Genomic DNA, 23442 nt, shown 5'->3' on the forward strand with positions numbered 1-23442 from the left:
GATTGGAGTTATGCTTAAAAACGCTAAGTTTATAACTGTGAGATTCCTTCAGCCCTTATTGTAGGTTATTCCACAGTCATCTTCCAGGTTTAAAGACCAAGTCATTAGGTCTGCCACTCGTAGCTAGCAGTCACTGAAGTCAGCAGAACTTTTTTCCCTGAGTACAGAGACAGGCTGAGTAAGTATTTCTGGTCATATTTGTACTTGTTCGAAGCAACTAGAAAAACCTGCAGTAGATTTCTTTGCTCCTGTGTAACTGATTTTAAAATAGTCATGGAGATGTTTGCTCCCTGTTACCACTCTTCAAATTACACTGGAAGCTTCTGGTTAGATACTCAGTGCTGGTGAGAGGACTTGATGGCTGAGGAGGAATGAATGCTCTTTTCGAAGTGGATCTTCCTAGCCCCATTTGGGAGAACGTCAGTCAGTGTGCAGAGAGCGTATGAATGGTGGTCGTTGTGAGAAGTCCATAGCCTGTAGCTTAAGTGTGTGTATAAGGGAGGCCCAGGGAAGATAAGGGAGAAAGAGTAGATCAGTGCAATGCTGGGAAGGGTATGGCTCTGTCTTCTGCTTGTTTTTCTTAAGTTACTAGATCTGAAACATAAAGCAAGGCTTCCTAGGTCCTTGTGTTGTTTTGCCGGCTAAGCTGTGAGGCTGTGCAGTAACTGAATGAATACCACTTATAGAGAAATTAATCATGTAAATTGGGATCCATTCAGTTCACAGTGTCTGGTTTGGGACAGTTTGGCTTTGGTTCTGGGATGTGAAGGCACAAAAGGAAGCCAGATTAGCTAGAGGTGGCTGAAGAGTGTCCAGGACAAGTGTATGCAAACACAGCAGGGGAACACGTACTGGTAAGCTGTCAGTCTTCAGGCCACACAGTCCGCATCCTTTTCCAGCAGTAAATTTTCTGAAAATAAAAATAAGAAACCAAGTTCCCAGAGTTCCTGCAAGCCTGTGGTTCCCCTGATGCAGCTTCCTCTTAGCTGTGCTCCATGCTCACACTTCCTCCTGAAGAAGGCTTCAGCTTGGGGCTCTGCATCTCGAAAGGAGGAACTTCAGTGCAGTCAGTGTAAGTGGACTGTGATGCCCCATCCTGCAACATGTATTTAACATTCCTGAAGAGGGGGAAAGGAGGTGATCCTATGGGAGCCTGTGACTGAGACACAGGAAAATCAGCATTTTAACTGGATAATATTCTAGCCCCTTACACTGTCCTGTGGTCAATGATGATGCAAGCTGCTGCGCCAAAGGGGAATCAACCCTTTCATTCACATCTAAAAAACAGCCCTCTGTGTTCGTGCTCCTGCATGAATGTTTGAAACACCTTCTGTGACAGATGGGGTCTCTGTTTTTCCTTTTCCTCCTGGTAATTAGAGGTAGCTTGTTGCAAGCTGTGTTAACTGAGGCTGATCTCTCTTTGGGAGAGAAGCCCCTGTTCGTGCCCACCCTAGCAGAATGGCTGCTGCAGCTGCTGTTACCACAGACTCACCATGCTAATGGCTCTTCAGGTTCTTTGCGGAGTCTCATTTTGTCCCCAAACCCTCTTATTTGTCTTATTTTTAAGTAGCAGCCAGTGCAGAGCAGATTTGGGATTCACACCATGATACTGGTGGGGTAGATGGAGTGGAATCATGGGGTTGACAGGATAGCCCTGAGACAGGAGTGTGAGAGATGGGATATTTGGAGGAGTGAGGAGTTGCTACATGGAAACAGCTTTTTGTACTAAGACAAGCCAGAAAATGAGGTCCTCTTGGAAAACCACAGAGAAGGCTGGAGATAAGGCTTATATAATATTCTTAGAGGGGAGCAAGTATGCATTGCTGGGAGGGAAGTTGAGGTGTAGTTTGATGCTGGTCAGGGACTCCGGGTTTTCCTTCTTTGTTCTTCCTTTTTAACAGCCCTGGAGAGTGCTAAACCTGCCAGGCAGTGCCCCAAAATAAGAAAACATCTCCTTATAGTTATGACGTCTTCACCATTTCATGATTCTATTTATTTTTTTAAAGGATCACTTTCTATTATTGTCTTCTGATATTCACATTTTGTTAGCTCACGTTTTACTTTTACTACACATCATATGGGTTATAAAAAAAAAATTGTCTATATGAAAGAAAAATTTTGAGGTTCGGAGGTAACCATATTTCTTCATTGCTTAAGTCTTTAGGAAGACTGCTGTGTGTTAGGAGAACTGGACACACTGCCTGGCAATGTATTTTTACAATGCTAGAGATGGAAGTTTGAATTGAATTGAAAGTTTGGGAAGTCAGTCCTTGAATACAGTGGCTTAGTTTAAAAATGAACTTGCTCTGGGGAGCACAGCCGCAGCAGGAAAACAGACTGAAATTTCAATGCTATTGATTCTAGTGGGCCTGGATTTCTCTCTTTAAAGGTGGTTAGGGTTTTTTGGGAGAGATGGGAGGAGAGCATATTTTCAGTCTGTGCTTTTTTCTTGTTTGGCATTTAAAAACTCACCCAAATTCATGTCAAGTACAGGTGTATGTGTCCACACTAGAGCCACTGCTGCAGTAAGTATTTTTACCAGATCCGATTTTGGTTCATTACACAGAAAATATTGCAAATGGGCAATTTCTTTGAAAGTATCTTTCTTGAGGGTGCAGTAAGAATTATTTGTCACTGTGTGGCAGTGTGCTACACATTACTCCCTGCTCTGATGTATCAGGTGAGCCTTTTTACAAGTGGCTAACATGTTAATTACAGCTTTTTTACCCTCCTTTCGGTCCCTTGTAAAAGCTTTTTTCTATATTCACTTTTACTTGTACCCTTTGTTTTATACACTCCATAAAGCATATCGTGCTTTATTTTTCCAGTGTAATTATGGCTGTTGGATATTGCCTTCGCTTTTCTCATGAAATCTGTTTGGGACAGATGTTTCTGATAGTGCACATCATAACTCCGGTTCAGAGGTGCACTCAGAAATGCTGATGATACTCTGAACATGTCGAGCCTGCAGTGCCTAAACTAGAGTTGGTGCTATGCTGTGGCTTCATTTTGAGATGTATCTGACCTCTAGCCTGCATCATGGCATAAGCAGATGATCTCTGTGGTAACTCTGATCTCTCAGTTCCTTCCTGTGCCTGAATGTACAAAGGTGATAAGTGGCAAAAATGAAAACTGGTGGGGAAGCACAGATATTTAATTTTCTTTTACTAGTTTAAGCAGGTTCTGGTGTTGGAAGGGAAGGGTGGCATACTGATTTCATCAAGATTGTCTCATCTTTGCTTATTGCTATTATGGTTTGAAAGTACTGAAGTTATTGTCTGATTAAAGTTACAGACTGCTTGAAAATAGAAAATATAACACTAGTTCTGGGCTGATGCATCAGAGAGATCCCTCTGGTTGTCTGTTCCCTGTGCTGCAAGTACCTTCAAAGGCAAAGTTTGTTTAAAGAGGCTGCTGCACATCTTTGAATGTACAGGTCTCTGAAATGTGAGCTCATGAGCAGGTTATGTCCTGTCTTTGTTACTCTAAGGAGGCTTCCACCTGTTCCAGGTCATCTGTATTGTTTGCTTAGTTTCAAATGCTGAGCCTGGTTACTGCTAGGAGGATTTAATGCTGCACTCTCCTGGAACATTGCTGGACCCTCTTTGCTACTGTTAATGATAATTATGGTGATAAGTCTTATGCGTCTTTTTCCTGCAGGTGGCAAATGGGAGACTGCGCCATTGTACATCCAGGTGCTGTCTGTGTTATGGTGAGGTTGCTGCCAAAGCTGTACAAAGAGGGACACTCTCAGGTGAGTCTAAACATATCAAAGTGTCATCTAAACAGTGTCTACTACTTTTCTGTAGCTTCATTTCCAAGAATTGCTTACTCTTTGCAGCTGTGGAAGTACTAAAATTTACCTAGAACACTGGCAGGAGGAACAGCACAAATTTCACTGAGTGAACAGATATAAGAAAAACAAAGGCTCTTGGCTATCAGTTTGACTAAGTGTTTCTATACCTGTCTGATGCAATGCATGGGTCTTGGTCCCAGAATACTTACTGCAAAGGCACAAGTGTAGAAGTCCCTTGAAAATTGTTTAAAAGACTGCTAATGGACCTAGCAACCAGAACAGTCTGGCTCTTGAGGCCTAACGGTCCATAAACTTTCAGTGAAGCTTAGAATCTGCTTTGCTTTGTCAAACCTTCCATACACACACCTGCTCTGAACAAGCATATTGTATCTGCTATCTGATCCAAAATACTTGAACACAGTTAAAGTACATACGGAGGGATTGAAATAAAAGCAGATTGTTCATCCGGAGCTATGGAAGGTGGGAATGCAACTAACTGCTGGCACATCCCAACACTGTGTAGCAGAACTAAGCCATCATCTAGTGAAATTTTGTTAATTACAGTAATTAATTTCTGAAAAACAAGTAGAAGAGTTAATTGGATGAGAGAAAATGTCATTAAGTAACTACTGGAGTTAGCTTTAGGGCTGAGCTCTACGAGAAAGTCTCTCAGACCCCCACTAGATGGCAGTGTTCTTAAAAATATGAAGTGCTAGAGCACAAATTCCAGCAATTTCAGTTCTGTATTTAATTGCGTTAGTCTTTTCTTCCTTTCTCACTCCTTTTTTCTTAGTCAACAAGAAATTATTACTGATGGTGGTTTTTTAGTATTTCTGTTGTGAATAGGATTGCCCCAGGTAAAATGGGACCACTGTCATGTGGGGTCCTGAGTCAGACTCCAGCTAGAAGTTAACACATGTCCTGAAGAGTTTTTCATCAAATGACCCACAGAAAGAATAGAGGAAAAATAGAATTTTTCTGACTAATTCTATTTAAAAGTGGGTGAGAGAATGAGTGTAACCTCATGTCCCATAGCTTGGGCAGCTCACTGATGCTGTCAGCTAGTGACAGAAAAGGCTGGACTTTAGTACCTTTAATCATAACATATACTACTGCATGAACCCTTGTGAAACAAGATGCTACTTGGCAGACGGGAGTCAGGCAAGATCTGATGCAAAAGGTAGACCTCAATGACGAGTGAAGGGGAGGTACTTCGTAGAAAGTAATAACTGAAGGAATTTCCCTTTGAATAGATATATTCTGTCCCAAACAGGGTACTGTTCTTTCTTTTAGTGCAACAGTGTTTGACAGCTATATGAGAGATGAAATAATTTCTTTGTGGATGGAGCTTTTTTACTGCAGACTTTCATTCAAGGGCATCTTGCTCTGAGTTTAATACTGAGTCAAATAGTACATTTTTTAGGAGCAATGGTGAAGAACAGACAGTAAGTCGTCTCTTTCTGCTTGTTTTAATGATATGACAGATCTTTTAGGCCAAGGTATTCAGGGGTAATCTGGAAAAATCTTCAGAATCAGTTCAGGTCACGTACAAATCCTTTGCTTTCACAGAAATGGCAAAGAGAGAGCACTGCTTTTACAGAAACATTAATAGAACTCAATAAAATTAATTTACTTTGATTCTTACCCTCAGAGATAATATCCATTTCCTGCCAAATTTGCTGCTTCTCAGTGACCTTTGTCAGAACCAAGAAGTGATGGGCTGAAGCAATGCTGAGCCTGTCAGCATAGAAAAAACATTAGCAGACAGTAAAACAGGTGGTCTTGCATTTCAGCCATTTCTTCTGAGTGTCTACAATGACAATTAAAAGCTGAGGAGAATAGATTTGTGATTGTATATTACTGTCATTGCTAGGTATGATCAAAAATCATTTGAATGTCATATGGGTATGAAAATTTGCTTAAAAGCCTTAAAACCCCCCAAGAGACAGTAAACTGTATTTAGAGGATATTGCTCGTGTTCATGCCTAGGACTGGTACTAAGCCAGTTCGCATCAAACTGCATACAGTTTGACCAAATACAAGGTGGATTTTCCTTTTATTAATATGCTGCCTGTTCAGTGATGAAAGATGAGCGTTGTCACGTGTTTCAAAAACTAAGTACAAGTGAGACAAGTTAACATGCACTTTAGATATGTGGCTCAAGATATTCACAGATTCCCCTTAGACACATCTCATTCTTGTCTGGCATTTTGGAACTGTGGCTTTTAAGACTCCAGGGTGTCGTGCCAGATCTATTCCATTTGCAATGTCAGACAAGGAGATCTCCTAGATCTGATGAGGTTGGGTAAGGAAAGAAAAGAACTTTTGAGAAGAGACTCAAAGCATGATTCAGTTCTCTAGCATCACCCTGACAGGTTTCTTGTGAGTACGGACAAAAAAATCCTCACATGATTCATTATGTAAATTATCTGTACTTTTGTTAAGTAATATTATTGCTGCTACAGTTGGATTTGTCATCTGTTTTTATCTGTGTCTCTCCTATGATGAACTGCTGTCATATTCACTGTTGTAAAACTAAAACATGCATCAATAAGTACTTTCCACCCTTTTAAAACACCTTTATCTCTGTTTTAAATTTAGCCTAAACTAGTTGTTCTCACTGCAGACGTTAACAGCATAACACTTTCCAAGTATTTGTACTTCTTAAAAATGTAAATTCTTTCTAAACTGAAAAGGTCTCTAACATAGTTAGATATGGCCCACAGAAGACCCCGTGACATTTGAGATTTGTCTGCCTTCAGACATATAGTACTAATATCACTGCTAATGTAACTGTTAATATCACAGTGAATTCCTAAATTACTGCACTGCATTATCTGCACGAGGAAATTCTTTGGGTATTTGGCCAGAGCTTAATTCTCCTTGGGTTGTGCAGCCAAGGCTTTGGGAGAAAGGAAAGGAGAATGGACAAGAACTCTGGTAGGAGGAAGGGAACTAGAAACACCCTGGCAGTGGGTCCTCCAGCCTGGGCTGGTAGCTGAAGGTCAGGTCTTTCCCCTGAGCACTTTCCTGCAGGCTTTGCTCCAGCCTTGTCTCCTGGGGGATTTTTCTTTGCTGAGCCTGTTCTGATTACAGCACAACTTTTTTTTTTTTAAAAGAAAATGCACAGCCTGTCTGCTTGTTCTTTTCCAAGGTTATTTTTGGGCTTTTAGTAAGAAGTTGGCTTGTTCATTGATCAATCAACTTCTGAAGCTTTCACTGTTTATACAGACCAAGCAATTTTCCTTCTGTGCTTCCAACTCCACAGCCTGCCCTTTTATTTGTCCTCTTTCTCTTGCTATTCACTTTCTCCTTAAAAAGCAGCCAGTGTCTCTGAAGTTGCACTAAAATCTTGGTAATGTACCCTGGGTTGAAGAGATAGGAACTCTGCCAAGAATCCGTGGCTAACTATACTGAAGATAATTTTCTACTTTGTCTTGTTTTTCATGCAATCGTATCATTTATAAGGTGGCACAAAGAGACAGCTTTGCCTTCCTCTCAGGTGTCTGATGAACATCATATTATAGTACTGCACAGTAGCTTAGAAAAAGGAGAAGGAGACACTACATTCAGCTAATACTGGGGAAAAAAAAATACTGCAACTAAATGTAATTTGGCAAGCAGACAAGAGGTCTGTCAGACCACAGAATTAACAAAAGGATTCTTAACGTTACAAAGAGATTTTGTTGCCTGGCTTCATATGGTCAAGACTTGCTAGTATATTTTCTCTAGAAGGCAATAGTAGCCCTGGTATTCATACGAGGAAAGCTCTGTAGCTTCTTTTACACATAAGCTGTACCAAGGGAAAATGTGAAAAGCCTCATGGAGATGACATAATTTATGTGAGGCATTTAACTAGGCCCTATCTAGGTCATGTTTTTGGAAAAGCAGAAACAGTTCACACAGTTCACAGTGCTTTTTTCCCTGTGTACTTGCAAGGAGTGCATGAACACAAGTTATTCTGTAACTCTGTAAAACCAGTTATACATACTGTCAGCAAAGTAAGTTTTGCTTGTTAAGGGCAGTGGCTGAGAGTTAATCAGCAAAATATTGTGACAGAATGGCAATGTGCTTGCAGCTGGGACCTATGCATCAGGAATTTGGGCCGTGATGAATTTATGAATTATTTATTTTTGATAACATTTTAAGGAAAAAAAATTGCACAGATGATTTTCAGAAGTGAGGCAAACTCTCTACAGACAGTGGGTTTTAAGCTGATGGATGTCTATGTTTTCTTTTGAAAGCATGATTTAAAATCCTGGGTCACTTGGAACTTTTTGAAAGTGCTACTTTCAATGCCTTGATTTCTTCATTAGTAAAATGAAATCTGTGTGGTATGTTAGGTTAATTCTAATTTTCTATGAAGGGCTGCTAGCTTTTCAAGTGAGAGGTGCTCCTGAGACTGAAAAGTAAGTTTGATTTTTGCAATTGCACACAGAATTATTATTATTATTATTATTATTATTATTATTATTATTATTATTATTATTAAACCCAAGAGAATTACATCCTTTTGAAATGAACCCACACTGCCAAAGGTTCAAAGTTCTTGCTCATCTTAAACATAGCATAAGCATTTTGAAGACTAATAACAGTGAATTAAATTCAGCTACCAAGTTTTGAAACTATGGGCTCTTAGGAGCAAGAATCTGGGAACTACGTAAACAGATTGGGTGAACTGCTAGGTGACATTTTGCCCTTAAGACTCTAATCTGAGGCAGAGCTGTGAGCCCAACTACATTATAACTGCACCTTCAATATCCTGACTCATGGTGCAAGTAATATGTGTTAGGAAAATCAATCCATGCATATAGAAACACACAGCCTGGTTTCCTGGCCACCATTAATATTTCCACTAAAATCTTATTTTACTGGAACTAAGATCCATGAAAACAGCACGTTTTATTCAAAACAAGGCAATACTGGTATTGACAAAGCTGCTAAGCTAATGAATATAATCAATTTTTTGTATGCCATTATGCTTTGATTTATTTTGGAGTAAACCAGTAGTTTCACTTAGTCAAGACCTATGTCTTTCTCTGTTTTCATGTGGTTTTATACACCCAGATACTTTCCTGCATCCAGTCAAAAATGGAGTAAAATACTAATTAAAAGATCCAAAAAGTTATAAGTGAGGGTTTGATACACTGTAGCAATAAGTGCCTCTCCCTGAAGAATAGTGTAGTTCATTCTGGTGGGTGATTTCTGTATGTAATGAGATGCACAGTGAAATTGTGTCACTGAGAATGATGTTATCCAAAGAACTCGCTCTTCAGATATCAAAAGTAGTAGTTGAGTTTACAAAAGTTTACAAAAGCAATTTGCATGTTACCTTGGATGTGCTAGTATTATTGTCTAAGTGTTGCAACTGGGGCTTTTGATTGCTATGCACTTTGAAAACAAATTGCTTGTTGGCTTTGAATTTGTCCTGTATTGGTTTTGAGTTTGGTCTGGATGCAAAAGAGCTGAATTCCTCTTTACACTTAATAAGCTAGCTTATTCTGAATCCAGTGAAGTTGCTTCTCATTCATGTTATAAAATCAAATCCCAATGTCCTAATCTGCATGTCTGCCACCATTGTTGTTCTTTTCTTTAAAAGTTTGCGTAGCTATTTCCTAGAAGATCATATGAGAAAGCCAAGGAGCTCTTGGGGGCGGGGAACATTTCATCTTTGTAAGATTTGTGTTTAAGTATATGAGGCACAGTTAGATTTATGTGAAATCTAGTTAGATCAATGGGGTAGGCTCCATTCCTAATTGGGAACAAATTGCTCTAAAGATAATTTTTGAGAATTGAAATATTTCTTTAAGACCATTAAGAAGCAATAATGAAGTAAAGCTTCAATTCAGCAAAACATAGAATCATAGAATCATTAAGGTTGGAAAGGACCTCTGAGATCATCGAGCCCAACCTGTTAACCTAACTGTCTGGTCCACCTCTAAACCATGTCCCTAAGCACCACATCCACACATTTTTTGAATACTTCCAGGGACTGTGATTGTACCACTTCCCTGGGCAGTCTGTTCCAATGCCTAACCAGTCTCCCCATGAAGACTTGTAGAGAAGTGTTTAAAAAAAAACCAAAACACTTTAAAAATAAGTGTTTCATGACATTGCTAGATACAGTTTTGTTTAAGAACAGTGCTTTTGGAATGAAGAGTAGATCATGTCAATATGACTCTCCACATGCTTAATGTTAAATATATTCTGAGTTACTGTGTTGGTCTTGGAGCTTATGCCTAATAACCTGCCCTTGGTGATGGTTCCTTCTTTTGAATGAGAGCCAATTGTTCTCTTCCTTCACTACTGTAGTGTTCTGGCAGGAAAGCTGAACTGGGGATGGTTGCACCATGTACAGTTTCAGTTCCAGCCCACTGACTTCAGTTCTGTGTCTGTTTCAGCTTTCACAGGAAATCCAATGTGCTGTCGTTGATCACATCCAGTCCCTGGTGAAGTCAGAGAAGAGCCGCCAGGTGACGTGTGGATCTGGCTTGCTGAGAACCATCATAACTTCCTGTCAGGATGCTTTCCGCAATGAGAGCCATCCACTGCATCTGCCCCTCACTAGAGTGTTTGAGAAGCTTGCATCGCAGGCTATTGAGCCAGATGTGTTAAGGTATCAGATTGTATCTAATGGAACCAATTTGCTTTAGCGGAGCAAGTTTTTTGCAAAGTTTGTGTAATAATCGGATACTTCATTTAGTGCTCTGATTCAGCAAGACTCTTAGCCTTTTGTTTCAAGTCTCAGTTAATACTACTCACATATTGATCACAGGTTATACGCTTAAATGACTTACTGAAGATGGTATGAGTCCGTAGTGTTCTGCTGCATCATCTCTGCAGGCATTGTAAAGCCATTTATGAATGGTAACTAATTAAGTAATTGCAAAACAACTAGGGTTATTCTTTCCTGGTATTCATATGGAGAAGCTGTTTCTTAAAGAGTAAAAGTGACTTTCCCTTAGCTCAGATCCATGTTAATGACAGATGCAGAAATAAGAAGTGTAGTCTTGTTTCTCAGTGTCTGTTGTTTCTACTTTGAGGATGTATTTTCTTCGTTAATGCTAACAAAAGCTAGGCATGAGAGTACCTAATAGAGATCAGTGCAGATGAAGTTGTGTAAAATTAAATTTATTTTACTCAAAAACAGAACAGAATTTCTTTAAAAAAAACCAAAACAAAACAAAAACAAAAAAACCCCACCCATAGATTTTTTCTGATAAATTATTAGCATTCAAAAGTATTGCTGAAGAAAATAAACCTTTGATTTTTTTCAACAGGAAAAAAACCACTCCCCTTGAAAGGTGAAGTGTAATGCAAAACAAATATTTGTAATGATACAATGGAAATCATTCCTTCTGGTTTATTTGAGGTGTCTTTAAAATTTGGTATCCAATAAGAAATCATATAATCATAGAATAGTTTGCGTTGCAAGGGACCTTTAAAGGTCATCTAGTCCAAGCCCCCCTGCTATGAGCTGGGACATCTTCAACTAGATCAGGTTGCTCAGAGCCCCATCCAACCTGACCTTGAATGTTTCCAGGGATGGGGCATCTACCACCTTTCTGGGCAACCCATTCCAGTGTTTTACTACCCTCATCATAAAAAATTTCTTCCTTATATCTAGTCTAAATCTACCCCCTTTTAGCTTAAAACCATTACCCCTTGTCCTGTCGTTACAGTCCCTGCTAAAAAGTCTGTCCCCATCTTTCTTATAAGCCCCCTTTAAGTATTGGAAGGCTGCAATAAGGTCTCCCCAGAGCCTTCTCCTCTCCAGGCTGAACAACCACAACTCTTTCAGCCTTTCCTCATAGCAGATGTGTTCCATCCCTCTGATCATTTTTGTGGCCCTCCTCTGGACCCTCTCCAACAGGTCCATGTCCTTCCTGTACTGAGGACTCCAGAGCTGGACACAGTACTCCAGGTGGGTTCTCACCAGAGCAGAGTAGAGGGGCAGAATCACCTCCCTTGACCTGCTGCCATGCTTCTTTTGATTCAGCCCAGGATATGGTTGACTTTCTGGCTGCAAGCACACATTGCTGGCTCATGTCTGGCTTTTCATCCACCAGTACCCCAAAGTCCTTCTTCTCAGGGCTACTTTCAATCCCTTCATGCCCCAGCCTGTACTGGTAACAGAGGTTGCCCTGACCCAGGTGCAGGACCTTGCACTTGTCCTTGTTGAACCTCATGAGGTTCACATGGGCCCACTTCTTGAGTTTGTCTAGGTCCCTCTGGATGGCATCCCATCCCTCAGGCGTGTCAAGTGCACCACTCAGCTTGGTGTCATCTGCAAACTGGCTGAGAGTGCACTCGATCCCACTGTCTATGTCATTGATGAAGATATTAAACAGTACCGGTCCCAATACGGACCCCCAAGGGACACCACTTGTCACTGAACTCCATCTGGACATCGAGCCGTTGACCACCACCCTCTGGATGCAACCATCTAACAAATTCCTCATCCATCAGTGACAGACTTGCCCATCAAATCCATATCTCTCCAATTTAGAGCGAAGGATGATGTGGGGGACCATGTCAAAGGCCTTACAGAAGTCCAGACAGATGACATCCGTAGCGCTTCCCTTGTCCACTGATGTAGTCACTCCATCATAGAAGGCCACTAGGTTGGTCAGGCATAGAAAGAAAGTTGGTCTCCAGAGAGCTGAGCTGTATTTGCGTGGTTGCTATGACTCCAAAGTGTCTGGCTTGATTGTTTTCCTTTTTTTGTTGCTTTCTTTCTTTTTTCATGTTAGGCAATTTCTTTGGTTGGGAGGTTCTCCACCCCTACCTTCCAGGACCAGCACAAACAGGACTGAGGCCCTTCCATGTCAGGGGAGTGATTCAGCTAACGCAGCTTGGAATGAAGGTAAGCACACAATGAACAGCCTGTTGCTGATACAGTGGCTGGGTTATAGATGTCTCTGTAATGACAGGAAACTGCTGTTGGAGTAGGTTGCTTCAGGACAGTCACAGTGAAAGTGGCATATGCCTGGATGTTTTAGACTGGGTATCGCCCAGGTTGGGTGGTACCTGACCAACACTGAGAGCTGATCATGGCCAGCAGAGATCAAATTATAATACGTGTGCTGAAACCAGATGCTGACATAGACTCAGACTTTGCTAGACCAGTCATGGCAGCAATCTATAAAAATACTAATCGTATTCCACAATAGTGTCTTCTGGATTTGCAGTGTGTTTTCCCTGTGGTTTATAGCTAGAAATAAAGATGTGAATAAAGAGCACTGCTTTTTGTAATCCCTAGGATATCCTAGTAGTCTGCCTTGCTTATACAGACCATTTTCCATCCAAGTCCTTTCTCTGTTCTAACGTATTTGGAAGTGATAGGCTATAGTAGTAGTATTTGGCACTTAACCTGTTCTCATGCCTATGAGACACCCAATACAGTGTGGTGCAAATTTGGGTCTTATGTTCTTTGCAGTCGTTCTTCAGATCCTCTCCCATGTGTTGGTTATAACTGTTCTGTTATGGCAGAATTGAATGGTCTGTGTATAAGAAAAATGGAACCAATGGGTCAGGAACCTTTTTTACTGGAGGTGAAGTTTGGAGCTGCCTGAAGATATGTGGGGAGAAAATATGACTATCTCTTCTGTAAGCTCATCTCTCCTGCCAGCCTCCTATTTTGAAATTCCTTCAGTGCAATATTTTTGTGTATTGCTGAGGATTTCTGCAGGCTGCTGAGGATGTTAGTTGAAGAGCATGCAGTGCTGTTCTTAGCAGTGATGAATTGAATACAGGCAAGGCCTGTGACTGAAAAAAGTATTTCAGACACTGATCTGGTTAGCCACTATGTTGATCTTGTAGGTTCAGAAGAGGATATGTTGGACAATAAAACTGATCCTCAGACAGTTGTGCCTGTCAGCAGCTCTCCTTGGGTGTCTAAGGGATCTGCATTGGCACTCCAGACTGCAATGAGTCTCGTCTCCATGACGTCACCTAGAAACTTCCAGCTCCGCAGCACTGCTTTGGCTCCATCATTTGTGGAGTTTGACATGTCTATGGAAGGATACGGGTATTACTGCTGTTGCTTTTCTCTTTAGCTGCTTTGCAGTCTCCAGGCCCTTATTCTGGACACAGCAACTAATCACTTCTCTTTCCATCTTAGTCAATCCTTGTGCCCTATCGCTGCTTTCCTTGCAGCAATGTTGCCAACCTATTTTGTTATTGTCCTATTGCTGACAGCCTAGACTCTGCCTTGCTACCATGATTCTGCAGTATTAAGTCACTGGTGACCTTCAGGGATGATTTTACGTTTCTGATGAATGTGTTCTTGCTTGCTTTTGTAGGTGTTTATACCTCCCTACCTTGGCCACTGTCATGGGACCGAGTGCAGAGCAATCTGTCTCAGGAGGAATTGGCGTGGGTAAGCACTTTGACTAACCTACAGCTTCCTGAAAGCACTGACTTTTCAGCCCCTGAAAACATTCAACATTTGTAAGAACTGGCAGCAAATAAGCTGTGTGTTTCAATACACTTCTGTCTCTGTGTCCCAGTCCAGCTCTGAGCTGTATAACTCGGACTGCTCACCAAAATGCAGTATCAGATGCAGCTTAATAGTGTGATGCATTAACATTAACATTAGCAATACAAATTTAAAGCAGGCTGCTAAGAAAACAGTCTTAACACATAAGAGCCACCAGATTTTAGGGTAGTCTCCCACAGAAGGAATAGAAACTGTCACTTAACATGAGAAGGGATTCTCCTACACATCAAAATCCTCTATTGGGTGAACACGGAAATGGCTGTACCTCTTGCTTACTAAATTTTGTGAACTCTGAGAAAACTTGTTTCTGGCTCAGTGCTTCCCAATTGATGAGCTCTGTGGCATGGGGATCTAGTAGTTATTTCTCATCAGTCAATTTTAGGTCGTTTATACATGTGCACACACTCAAATGTGCAGTCTCTATGTTATTGAAGATAGGCAGTGAAATCTAATAGAACAGAACAGAAATTAAACCTCATATTCTAATGTTGGTTCTTACATGGTTTGGGCTACAAATAAAATAGAAAGCAGTTTGCTAATGTCTGCACAGGGAAACCAACTTCCTTACTGCCTTTTTGTCTCCTGCCTGCAGGCACCAGAATATTCCCTCCCTCAAGCGGTCTGACTCTCTCATGCTGGTTTCTGGTTAGCAAGTTTGGTTTGGTGCACAGCAGTCACCCACTCCGTTTCTTCACAGTCGTGAGGCACATGTCAAGAACAGAGCAAGAATTTGTTTGCTTTTCAGTAAGCTTCTTCCCACAGGACCGTTCTTTGGTCATTTCCACAGAAGAAGTGGAATTCCAGCCACTTGGTAAGGCTCTTCTCAGTCAAGCTGCAGTGCTGTCTCCTCTGATTATCTGGAATTTTTCTTTAACAAATTTCCTTTTCTTCTAAGTACCCAGGACGTTAAAGAGACTTTTTATCTCTTCGGTTTTCTTCTGGCAGCCTGTTGTGATTGTAATTCTTGGTCATATTTCAGTTTTAAGTTTGCTGTAGGCATTGAGAATTATTTTGTGGCCTGCAACATACGGGAAGGGTCTGGAGCACAAGTCTTATGAGGAGCGGCTGAGGGAGCTGGGGTTGTTTAGTCTGGAGAAGAGGAGGCTGAGGGGAGACCTTATCACTCTCTACAACTACCTAAAAGGAGGCTGTAGCGAGGTGGGTGTCGGTCTCTTCTCCCAAGTAACAAGTGATAGGACAAGAGGAAATGGGCTCAAGTTGTGCCAGGGGAGGTTTAGATTAGATATTAGGAAAAATTTCTTCATGGAGAGAGTGGTTAGGCATTGGAACAGACTGCCCAGGGAAGTGGTACAATCACAGTCCCTGGAAGTATTCAAAAAACGTGTGGATGTGGTGCTTAGGGACATGGTTTAGAGGTGGACCAGACAGTTAGGTTAACAGGTTGGGCTCGATGATCTCAGAGGTCCTTTCCAACCTTAATGATTCTGTGATTCTATAAAACTTACAGATATTCTGAGGAAAACTTTTGAATGTCAGTTATATGTTTGTGTGCCCTTGTGGGGACTGGACTTGAACTGGACTGGTCCCTGACTGTTCTGTGTGGCAGTAGGCAGGTAGGTAATTCAAACGTGAATGTGATCAAACATTGCAGAGGAGGTTGGGAATGGAGTCAGAATAGTAGCTGGGATTTTTTCATGCACAGCTGACATTGTGTGAGCGCTCTGATTCCCTTACATGACGTTAAAAATCCCAGCTTGCCTGTTTTCATAAAAACAAATTAATGAAATTAATGTAGAGTTTTATCATTTCATGAATTCACTATGAATTTTTTTCTGTGTCAGCTAACTTAGTGAATATTCTGAGGGGTTCTCTTAGAGAATATGTTGGCTTTGTCCTCGTTCAGTCTAGTTTTTCAGCATTGAGGCAGCTAGCAGGTGTTATTTGGGAGTATGGTACGTTGTATGCTGGAGGGATCTTGAGAGTTGTGCAAGTCTCAGGTCCTGATAATAGACCATCAGGGAATGTTTTAAAGACATTGAACAGAATAGCACCAAATCACTCTATACCCACAGAGAGTCATGTTCTTTGTGTCACATTTGATAGCTGTGTTCCAGAGGCAGGGGAAAGTGGAGAGACTTTCTGTTGACTGCCCCCTGTTTTTGCTGTTACAGATATCATGGAACCTGAGGGTGAGGTCCTAAATCCCTCCCCGTTTCCAGGGCAAGTCCAGTTTGGCTGTGGCAAGCTGCTGGTCACTGGCCAGTGGCATCATCTCACAGTAACAGTTGCTAAGGAAGCAAAGAAAAACTGCATTGTGTCAGCTTATATAAATGGTCAGATGCTTGGCTCTGCAAAGGTAAACACTCTCTGCATAGATCTTGTGCCTGACATTTGCCTTTCATTGCTTTTCATTTTTCATCTCCCCGTGCACATACCATGACTTTTCAGTATTAACCCAAGAGACTCAAAGCATGGTGATTTACATACATAAGATGTGCCACTCTGCACTGTGTGTGAGTGGAGTCAGAAATCCATACAAACCAGGGTGCATTTGTGCTGCTTTTCAGAAGTATGTTATCAGCTTATACTGATGCTTTGAACTAGTTCCTCCCTCCCCCCTCAGCATGCAGATAACCAGGGCAATTTTGAGTGGTTACACTCTTCCGAGAGTTGGGGTTACCTAGTTTGCAGGTAGCTCAGGCTTATGTTGATGAAATTCAGTTGTACCCCTAGGCCAAAATTTTCTGAATTGACTAGTGATTTTGAGGATCTCTCAGTTTACACCCAAGATTTGCAGAAATTGTCAGCTATAAAAAGTACATCACATTAAGGTGTGACCAGAGAATGCTAAACCGAAGGTGCTTTGGATTTAGGCTAAAACCTGCAAAGGTGATGAGTTATGTAGGGACCCTCCATTTTTTAAGAAAGGCCTGGAAAAGGGAAAAGGTTGTAGAGAAATAAGCTTCTGTGACTGGCTAGCTCTTTGCAAGAATCCCAAGATGGATGGAACTTCCTCAGGCATCTTACACGGGCTTGTTTCAAGCTGTCCTCTTCCTGTTACACCTATTGAACAATCAGCTGATGAGTCAGTGGCCTTTTTCCACTGGCACTCTAAGCATTCAGGAACAGATAAATGTTCCTCCGGGTTAGTTGTTCAGCGTGTGAGATAGCTCTTGAATTAAAATAATACTTCTTTTTTGAGTTAATAGAAATGAAAGAAGTGTTTCAATTAGGAGAAATTTGTAAACTTCAATGATACCAACTCATGAGTTCATTGCAAATGTTGGTGTAGCTACTATTTCCCCTAATGTGCCATTTCTTGTGATCTTGTTGCATAGGTGTCAGTTTCAGGTTGCCTGAGGTATCACAAGAAAGCAATCCAAATGCACCTGAAGGGTTCATAATCTACAAGATAAATGAGAAGAGCCCCTGGTTTATATTATCATTATCATCATGCTCCTGGTTTTGAAGCCAATCTCAAATTATTTCTGAGATTTTATTTTTGGATTTTGAATGCTCCAGGCTGGCAATGTTGAAAATGCAGCCTGTTTCTACTGCAGCTCTGTTTGGTGTGGTGTTTTTTTGTTTCTGTTTTGGAATAGACTCCTTTTATTAGTTGAAACTTGTAACCTTGGTCGCTTCCCTCTTGTTCTCATATTTCAAATCAATCTCAACACATGCAAAGCTCACTTGTCTGCTTTATACTTCCCTTGTAAAAGCAACCTGTTTAATTCCAAATATTCTCTTTCCCATACTTGAGAAAAATGATCTGACTTCTAAATGCCTTTTGGGACCTATATCTATTTCAAGAATGAAAATTTAATTTAATTTGCCTTCCTTCAAATGAGACTGAAAGTCATCAATAAAACTAGGCCTAAGCACTGCACTTGATTAAAGAATTCACAGCAAATGTGTTTAACATACAGTGAAACAGTTCATAATAAATAAAACAAGCCTTTAGTAAATAAAAGATGGTCCCAGTGCTGGGGTCTCTGACGTGATGTAAGCCTTCATCCTGATGTGTACAGTGAAGAAAAGATTGTGTAAGAAATTAGAATTGCACAAAGGTTGTTAACAATGCCAAAAGCTATTTTTGGGTGGTGGAGCTGGGAGTGGAGGGGTAGGTTACTGTGTTGTCTCAAGCCTAATATTTGTTCACTGAAGTATCAAGTCCTGCCTGCTAATATTGACTAACCTTTTCTTCTATATCTCAGTAGTCAGAGATCAGTAAATGCTAGGAGTCTCTCATCCTAACAGCAAATTGTTAAAGGCAGGGCTAAGCCCTGAAGTACAACATAGTTTCTACCAAAAAAATTTCCAACTACTTCCTACTAGAGCTGTCCATATTTAAATAAAATAATACACTCAGTTTAGGATGCTGAATCCTTATTTTGACACCAAAAATAAATGGCCCAATTTCCTAAGCTATGTCACTTTCACTGAAGCTAACTGATGCACTTGGGCACTCGACACTCTTCAAAACCTGTTTATTCTCTAGGTGCCTAGTACAAGATGTAATCTGTAACTTGGCTTTCTGGGTTGAAAGTCACAGTCTGAGTTATGAAGTTAAGAACAGGAAAAATACATCTGGGGTCAAGATAGAGTTTTTTTGCCAACACTTGAAATTATTTTGACTGTGTTTTTTAAACAAAAAGTAGGCTTGAACTTTCCAAAATGCTTATGTTTGTGATACTTCTGAAAGTCCAATTTCTGAACAGTAGTTGATAATTGTGTCGCACAGCTAACTGAGACTTCATTGAGGAAAGAAGCAGCAGACAGTACCTTCCAGGGACAAGACCTTAAGGCACCCCGAGTGTATTGAGTCCCCTCAGTGAATTCTTCCTCTGTTGCAGATGCAGTATCTCCAGCCCTTACCAGGTAGCTGTATTTCCATGGAACCCTCTTCCTTTGTTGATGTCTATGGGTACATAGCTACTCCTCGAATTTGGAAACAGAATTCCTCCTTGACCTGGCGCCTTGGCCCTACATACTTGTTTGAAGAAGCCATCTCTGTGGAAACCATGGAGGTGATTAATAAGCTTGGTCCACAGTACTGTAGCAATTTCCAAGCAGTACAGCTTCAAGGTATGTGATAATTCTCATTTTCATCACTATTTGTTTGTCAGGGCAATGCTCTTTTTATTCTTATAATCTGCTATTAGTATTCCAGCTGTGCCTAGAACTCTGCGTTACTGAGTGTTGTACAAGATTGCAGTAAGACACCATGAGGGTCTTGTAACATACTGTAAATTGGGCAGAAAAAGAAGGGCAGGAATCAAGCAGCAGAGTTGGAGAGTAAAGAGGGATAACATGTCCTTGAGCAGATGTAAGATTGCAATTTCTGTTGGACAAGCATTAAAGCAGCAGCTTTGGAACTGAAACATTGTGCATTTATGGTGCTACAGGAAAAACACGGCAGAAAAAGAAGCATCATTTGTAATTTCAACTGCCTGCAGAGTAGGAGAGAGCACAGGGGAGAGAGGAGTAGGGGAATAAGTTACATTCCATTTAATGAAGAGGCTTTTTAACTAAAGTATACTGTTAGCTTCAATTATTAAACAGGCAGACAAAACATTTCAGTTATTGATTACAGTTTGTTCAACAAGTAGTGCATTCACCTCTGTACTAGCGCTTGGGATGAAATGGGATGGTCATCTCTGTTTGAAAAGAGCAGAATAATTCCACCTGGTGATGCTCCAGCCTAAAGCAAAGTGAAAAGACTGGCTTAAAGTACTCCTTCAGAATGCTGTCTATCTAGACCAAAAAAATCTCCAAGTCAAGCATGGGAAGGGGTTGTTGAAAGAGAAATTATGTCAAAATACAGCCCTAAAAATTATTACCAATAGAAGTCAGAAGGGTCTGATTTTTGAAGTGTTGAGTCTTTATAAAGTCTGGAGTGCTTGTTCTCTGCACACTGGTCTCCCCAGCTGGACTTTAGTACTAATCATGGATTGTGGCCATCTGACTCCAGTGATGCCCTGATGCAGGGAAATCACAGGGCACTATACAAGATGTGATCTCATCATTGTGAAATGATGTCTCTCTCTCTCTCTCTCCCCATCCCCCTTCCTCTCCTTTTTTTTTCGGGGGGGGGGGGGGCGGCGGGCAGGGAGGGGAGGTGGTACCTAACATCTCCCTATTCCATCAAAACACCCAAGGAAACTTTTCTAATGGAAATTTTGACTTTAAAAAAGTTTCAGCACAAAACCCCAAGATATTACGGTTTATTACTTAAAATGAATTTATGTCCTTGTTGCAAACAGCAGTTTAAATTGTTTCAGCAGTGTTATGTCCCATCTCACCAGTATCTTATTGCTTCTCACTAATCATCGGCAGCTGTCCGGAGGCTTAGCCATAAGTCCCTGTCCTATTGGAAGGAAAATAGGTGACATAGTCTTGGGGCATTTACTTCTAGTTAATCTTCATGTAGAATATGTGCTAATTCCTTTTGCCTCTAAGGGCTGTGTCACTAGCATTAGTAAACAGTTCCATAAATCAGCTATTTTCCCAGTCTATAGAATTGTCAAAAATACAAGATTTTTTTTTAAAAAAGGTACACATAGTTTTTCCAAGTGCAAACAGGAATAGAAAATTCTTTAAAGAAAAGCACGTGAGAATTTCATACAATCATTAAACTGCTGAACCTGGTAGTTTTTACGGGCTTCTCATATGTTGTGAGTTGGGAGCTCTTTTCATAGAATCATAGAATCATAGAATCATAGAATGCTTTGGGATGGAAGGGACCTTTAAAGGTCATCTAGTCCAGCTCCCCTGCAATTGGCAAGGACATCTACAACTAGATCAGGTTGCTCAGAGCCCCATACATCCTATCCCTGAATGTTTCCAAGGATGGGGCATCTACCACCTCTCTGGGCAACCCGTTCCAGTGTTTCACTGCCCTCATTGTAAAAAATTTCTTCCTTATATCTAGTCTGAATCCACCCTCTTTTAGTTTAAAACCATTACCCCTTGTGCTATTGCTATTGGCCCTGCTAAAAAGTCTGTCCCCAGAGCCTCTGTCCTTTTTCTTCCACATGAATCCTTGCTCCTAGTACCCTGAGAAAGCTCCCAGTAACACGGAAGGCCTCTGAAAAGTTTTCTCTGCCCAGAAAGTTTGTTTATCTTGTGTGGACAGAGAAGGGTTTATTCTGGGCTTTTCTGAGCTTCATGAGATACTGGGAGAGGATGTAGGATCTACACAAAGCAGTAACCAGAGGAGACAAGCCAAGCACGTCTCCTACTAATGCTTATGCTGGCAAGATGCCATGGACTGTTGCAAAGGGTGAGGGCTTTTTTTCTGATCATAGTTAAGTCAAAATCAAATTCCTATCTAAACGTTGGTTTCCTCCAGTTATTTTTCATCTGCCTCTCTCCTGTCTCACATGTTGAGCACGCAGAGTTCCTTCAGAGGTTTATAGTCTCTCTTGTTTTAGGGGAGGACCGGTACAGTGATCATAATCCTGCACCTCTGGTGGCAGAAGAGAAGATTTCTTTTGGAATCAATGCCATGTGCTCATCTGTCACTACGGTCCAAGATATAAAGAGCTCCTACAATGAAGTGGATGGCCGGCTGATTGCCAAAGAGGTCACAAATTTCCCTCATTTGTCTTAAACACCTTTCCTCGTTTCTAATTGGTTTCCTACAGCAAAGTTTGTGACTTTGTCTTAATTGCATACCTTCAGTGATTTTTCTTCCAGCTTCTCTTCCCATTCCTTAACTCCATTCTACTCGTGGTTTTGTTTTCATCTGTGGAGAGGAATATATTGGACAGTGTGAACACAATGTTAAAAGCCTTTCTTGAAACAGCAACAGAAGCCATAGTTTTCAGGTCTAGTGATAATTTGTTTCAGTCTGTGATTTATTAATGCCTTCACGATGACCTTTCACATGCTGTTCTAGCATTCTTGCCAATGCCAGGCTTACTGACATGTCAAAGTAATCCGGTTGTGTGGTATTTTAAGTGGGCGAATGTTTGTCCTACCAATCAACTTTGAAGGAAAAAAAGTTGTTTTCATAGTCAAAAAGTAATAAAATAATCTAAATTATTAGAGTGTCTGCTTATTACTTTTTGTCTCCCCAATATTACCATGTTTTTTCTTAGGATGTCTCTTTTATGTGTTTTAGATTGGGATTAGCTCTCGGGACAGTGCAACTCCAATATTCCTGGCTAAGAATATTGCTGGACACCTCTCAGGTTCCTTGCGGACTATTGGGTCAGTTGCTGTGGGCCAATATGGTAAATGCGCTATACCTTAACGTTTTATATTTTTTAAGAGTTGGGCCTTTCTCTGTCCAATAACAGATTTACTTCATGTAACTTCCTGGTAGACTAACTCTGCAATTTCCTAGGGGTAAGAGTGTTCCAGTCGTGTCCAGCAGCTACTAGCCTGAACTTTATTGGAGGCCCTGCCATTCTCCTGGGTCTCATTGCTATGGCCTGTGATGACCACACCATGTATGCAGCTGTCAAAGTCCTGAACTCCATCCTGAACAGTAGCCCAATGAGTGAAAAATTGATGAGGCATATGGGTGGATACCAGGTAGATACTCTTTTGTTCATTCATTCTGGATATAGTCTTATCCCAAAACCTGTCAATGACAATGAACCAAGCATATCCTGGCTATCAGCCCTTACAGTTGGAACTTTGTAAGTTATGAGATTTTTGAGAGGGGGATATAGGATAGTGCCCTAAATCCTGTGCTTACAATCTCTGGGAACCTCTGTAACAGTATATCTACTGATGGGAAGGTGAGGACAGATGCATCTTGGTCAGATGTGATCTAATAATGGAAGGTGTCATGCTGACCATATTAAGATGACTGTAGTTAGTAAAGTCAATGCAGCAGATTTGAGCTGACCCACCCTTCACCTTTTACCAACACACTTGATCCCTCCCACAAGAGACCACTTCTCAGGCAGGTCTGCTTCTTTCCCTTGGCTCATCCAGCCTAAGATTTCTCTTTACAGATGCCCAGTGCAGGGCTGGCAATGAATTCCTATGGCTCAGTCTTCACTTCAGCACTGAAATTGTGCTGATATAAATAAGTGCTGCCTGGATTTCAAACTGTATTGATTAGATCTGTCCTAAATACCTCTTTCAGACCTTAAAGTTGTGCAGACTGAAGAGTTTGGTTGTCTCAGGGCTTTGGGAGAACCAAGGCAAATTTTAAGCACTATATATG

General features: G+C 41.0%; 1 protein-coding gene across 5 annotated transcripts in view; it reads left to right on the forward strand.

Annotated features, from left to right (window-relative positions):
- The window catches only part of WDFY4 (WDFY family member 4), a 146891-nt gene that overhangs the window by 26242 nt on the left and 97207 nt on the right, over positions 1 to 23442 (forward strand). For all 5 annotated transcript variants that reach the window (XM_087764449.1, XM_087764451.1, XM_087764450.1 and 2 more), the window contains 11 exons: positions 3661 to 3754; positions 10198 to 10412; positions 12550 to 12662; positions 13619 to 13826; positions 14101 to 14177; positions 14890 to 15108; positions 16430 to 16614; positions 19112 to 19343; positions 21692 to 21843; positions 22384 to 22495; positions 22609 to 22799. In XM_087764449.1, the coding sequence (XP_087620575.1) occupies positions 3661 to 3754; positions 10198 to 10412; positions 12550 to 12662; positions 13619 to 13826; positions 14101 to 14177; positions 14890 to 15108; positions 16430 to 16614; positions 19112 to 19343; positions 21692 to 21843; positions 22384 to 22495; positions 22609 to 22799 (1798 nt within the window). The remainder of the gene's footprint in view (positions 1 to 3660; positions 3755 to 10197; positions 10413 to 12549; positions 12663 to 13618; positions 13827 to 14100; positions 14178 to 14889; positions 15109 to 16429; positions 16615 to 19111; positions 19344 to 21691; positions 21844 to 22383; positions 22496 to 22608; positions 22800 to 23442) is intronic.

The sequence above is a fragment of the Nipponia nippon genome, unplaced genomic scaffold (genome assembly GCF_047370975.1).
Source record: "Nipponia nippon isolate SJK-2023a ecotype South Korea unplaced genomic scaffold, ASM4737097v1 scaffold_3, whole genome shotgun sequence".
In the NCBI taxonomy this organism is placed as follows: Eukaryota; Metazoa; Chordata; class Aves; order Pelecaniformes; family Threskiornithidae; genus Nipponia; species Nipponia nippon.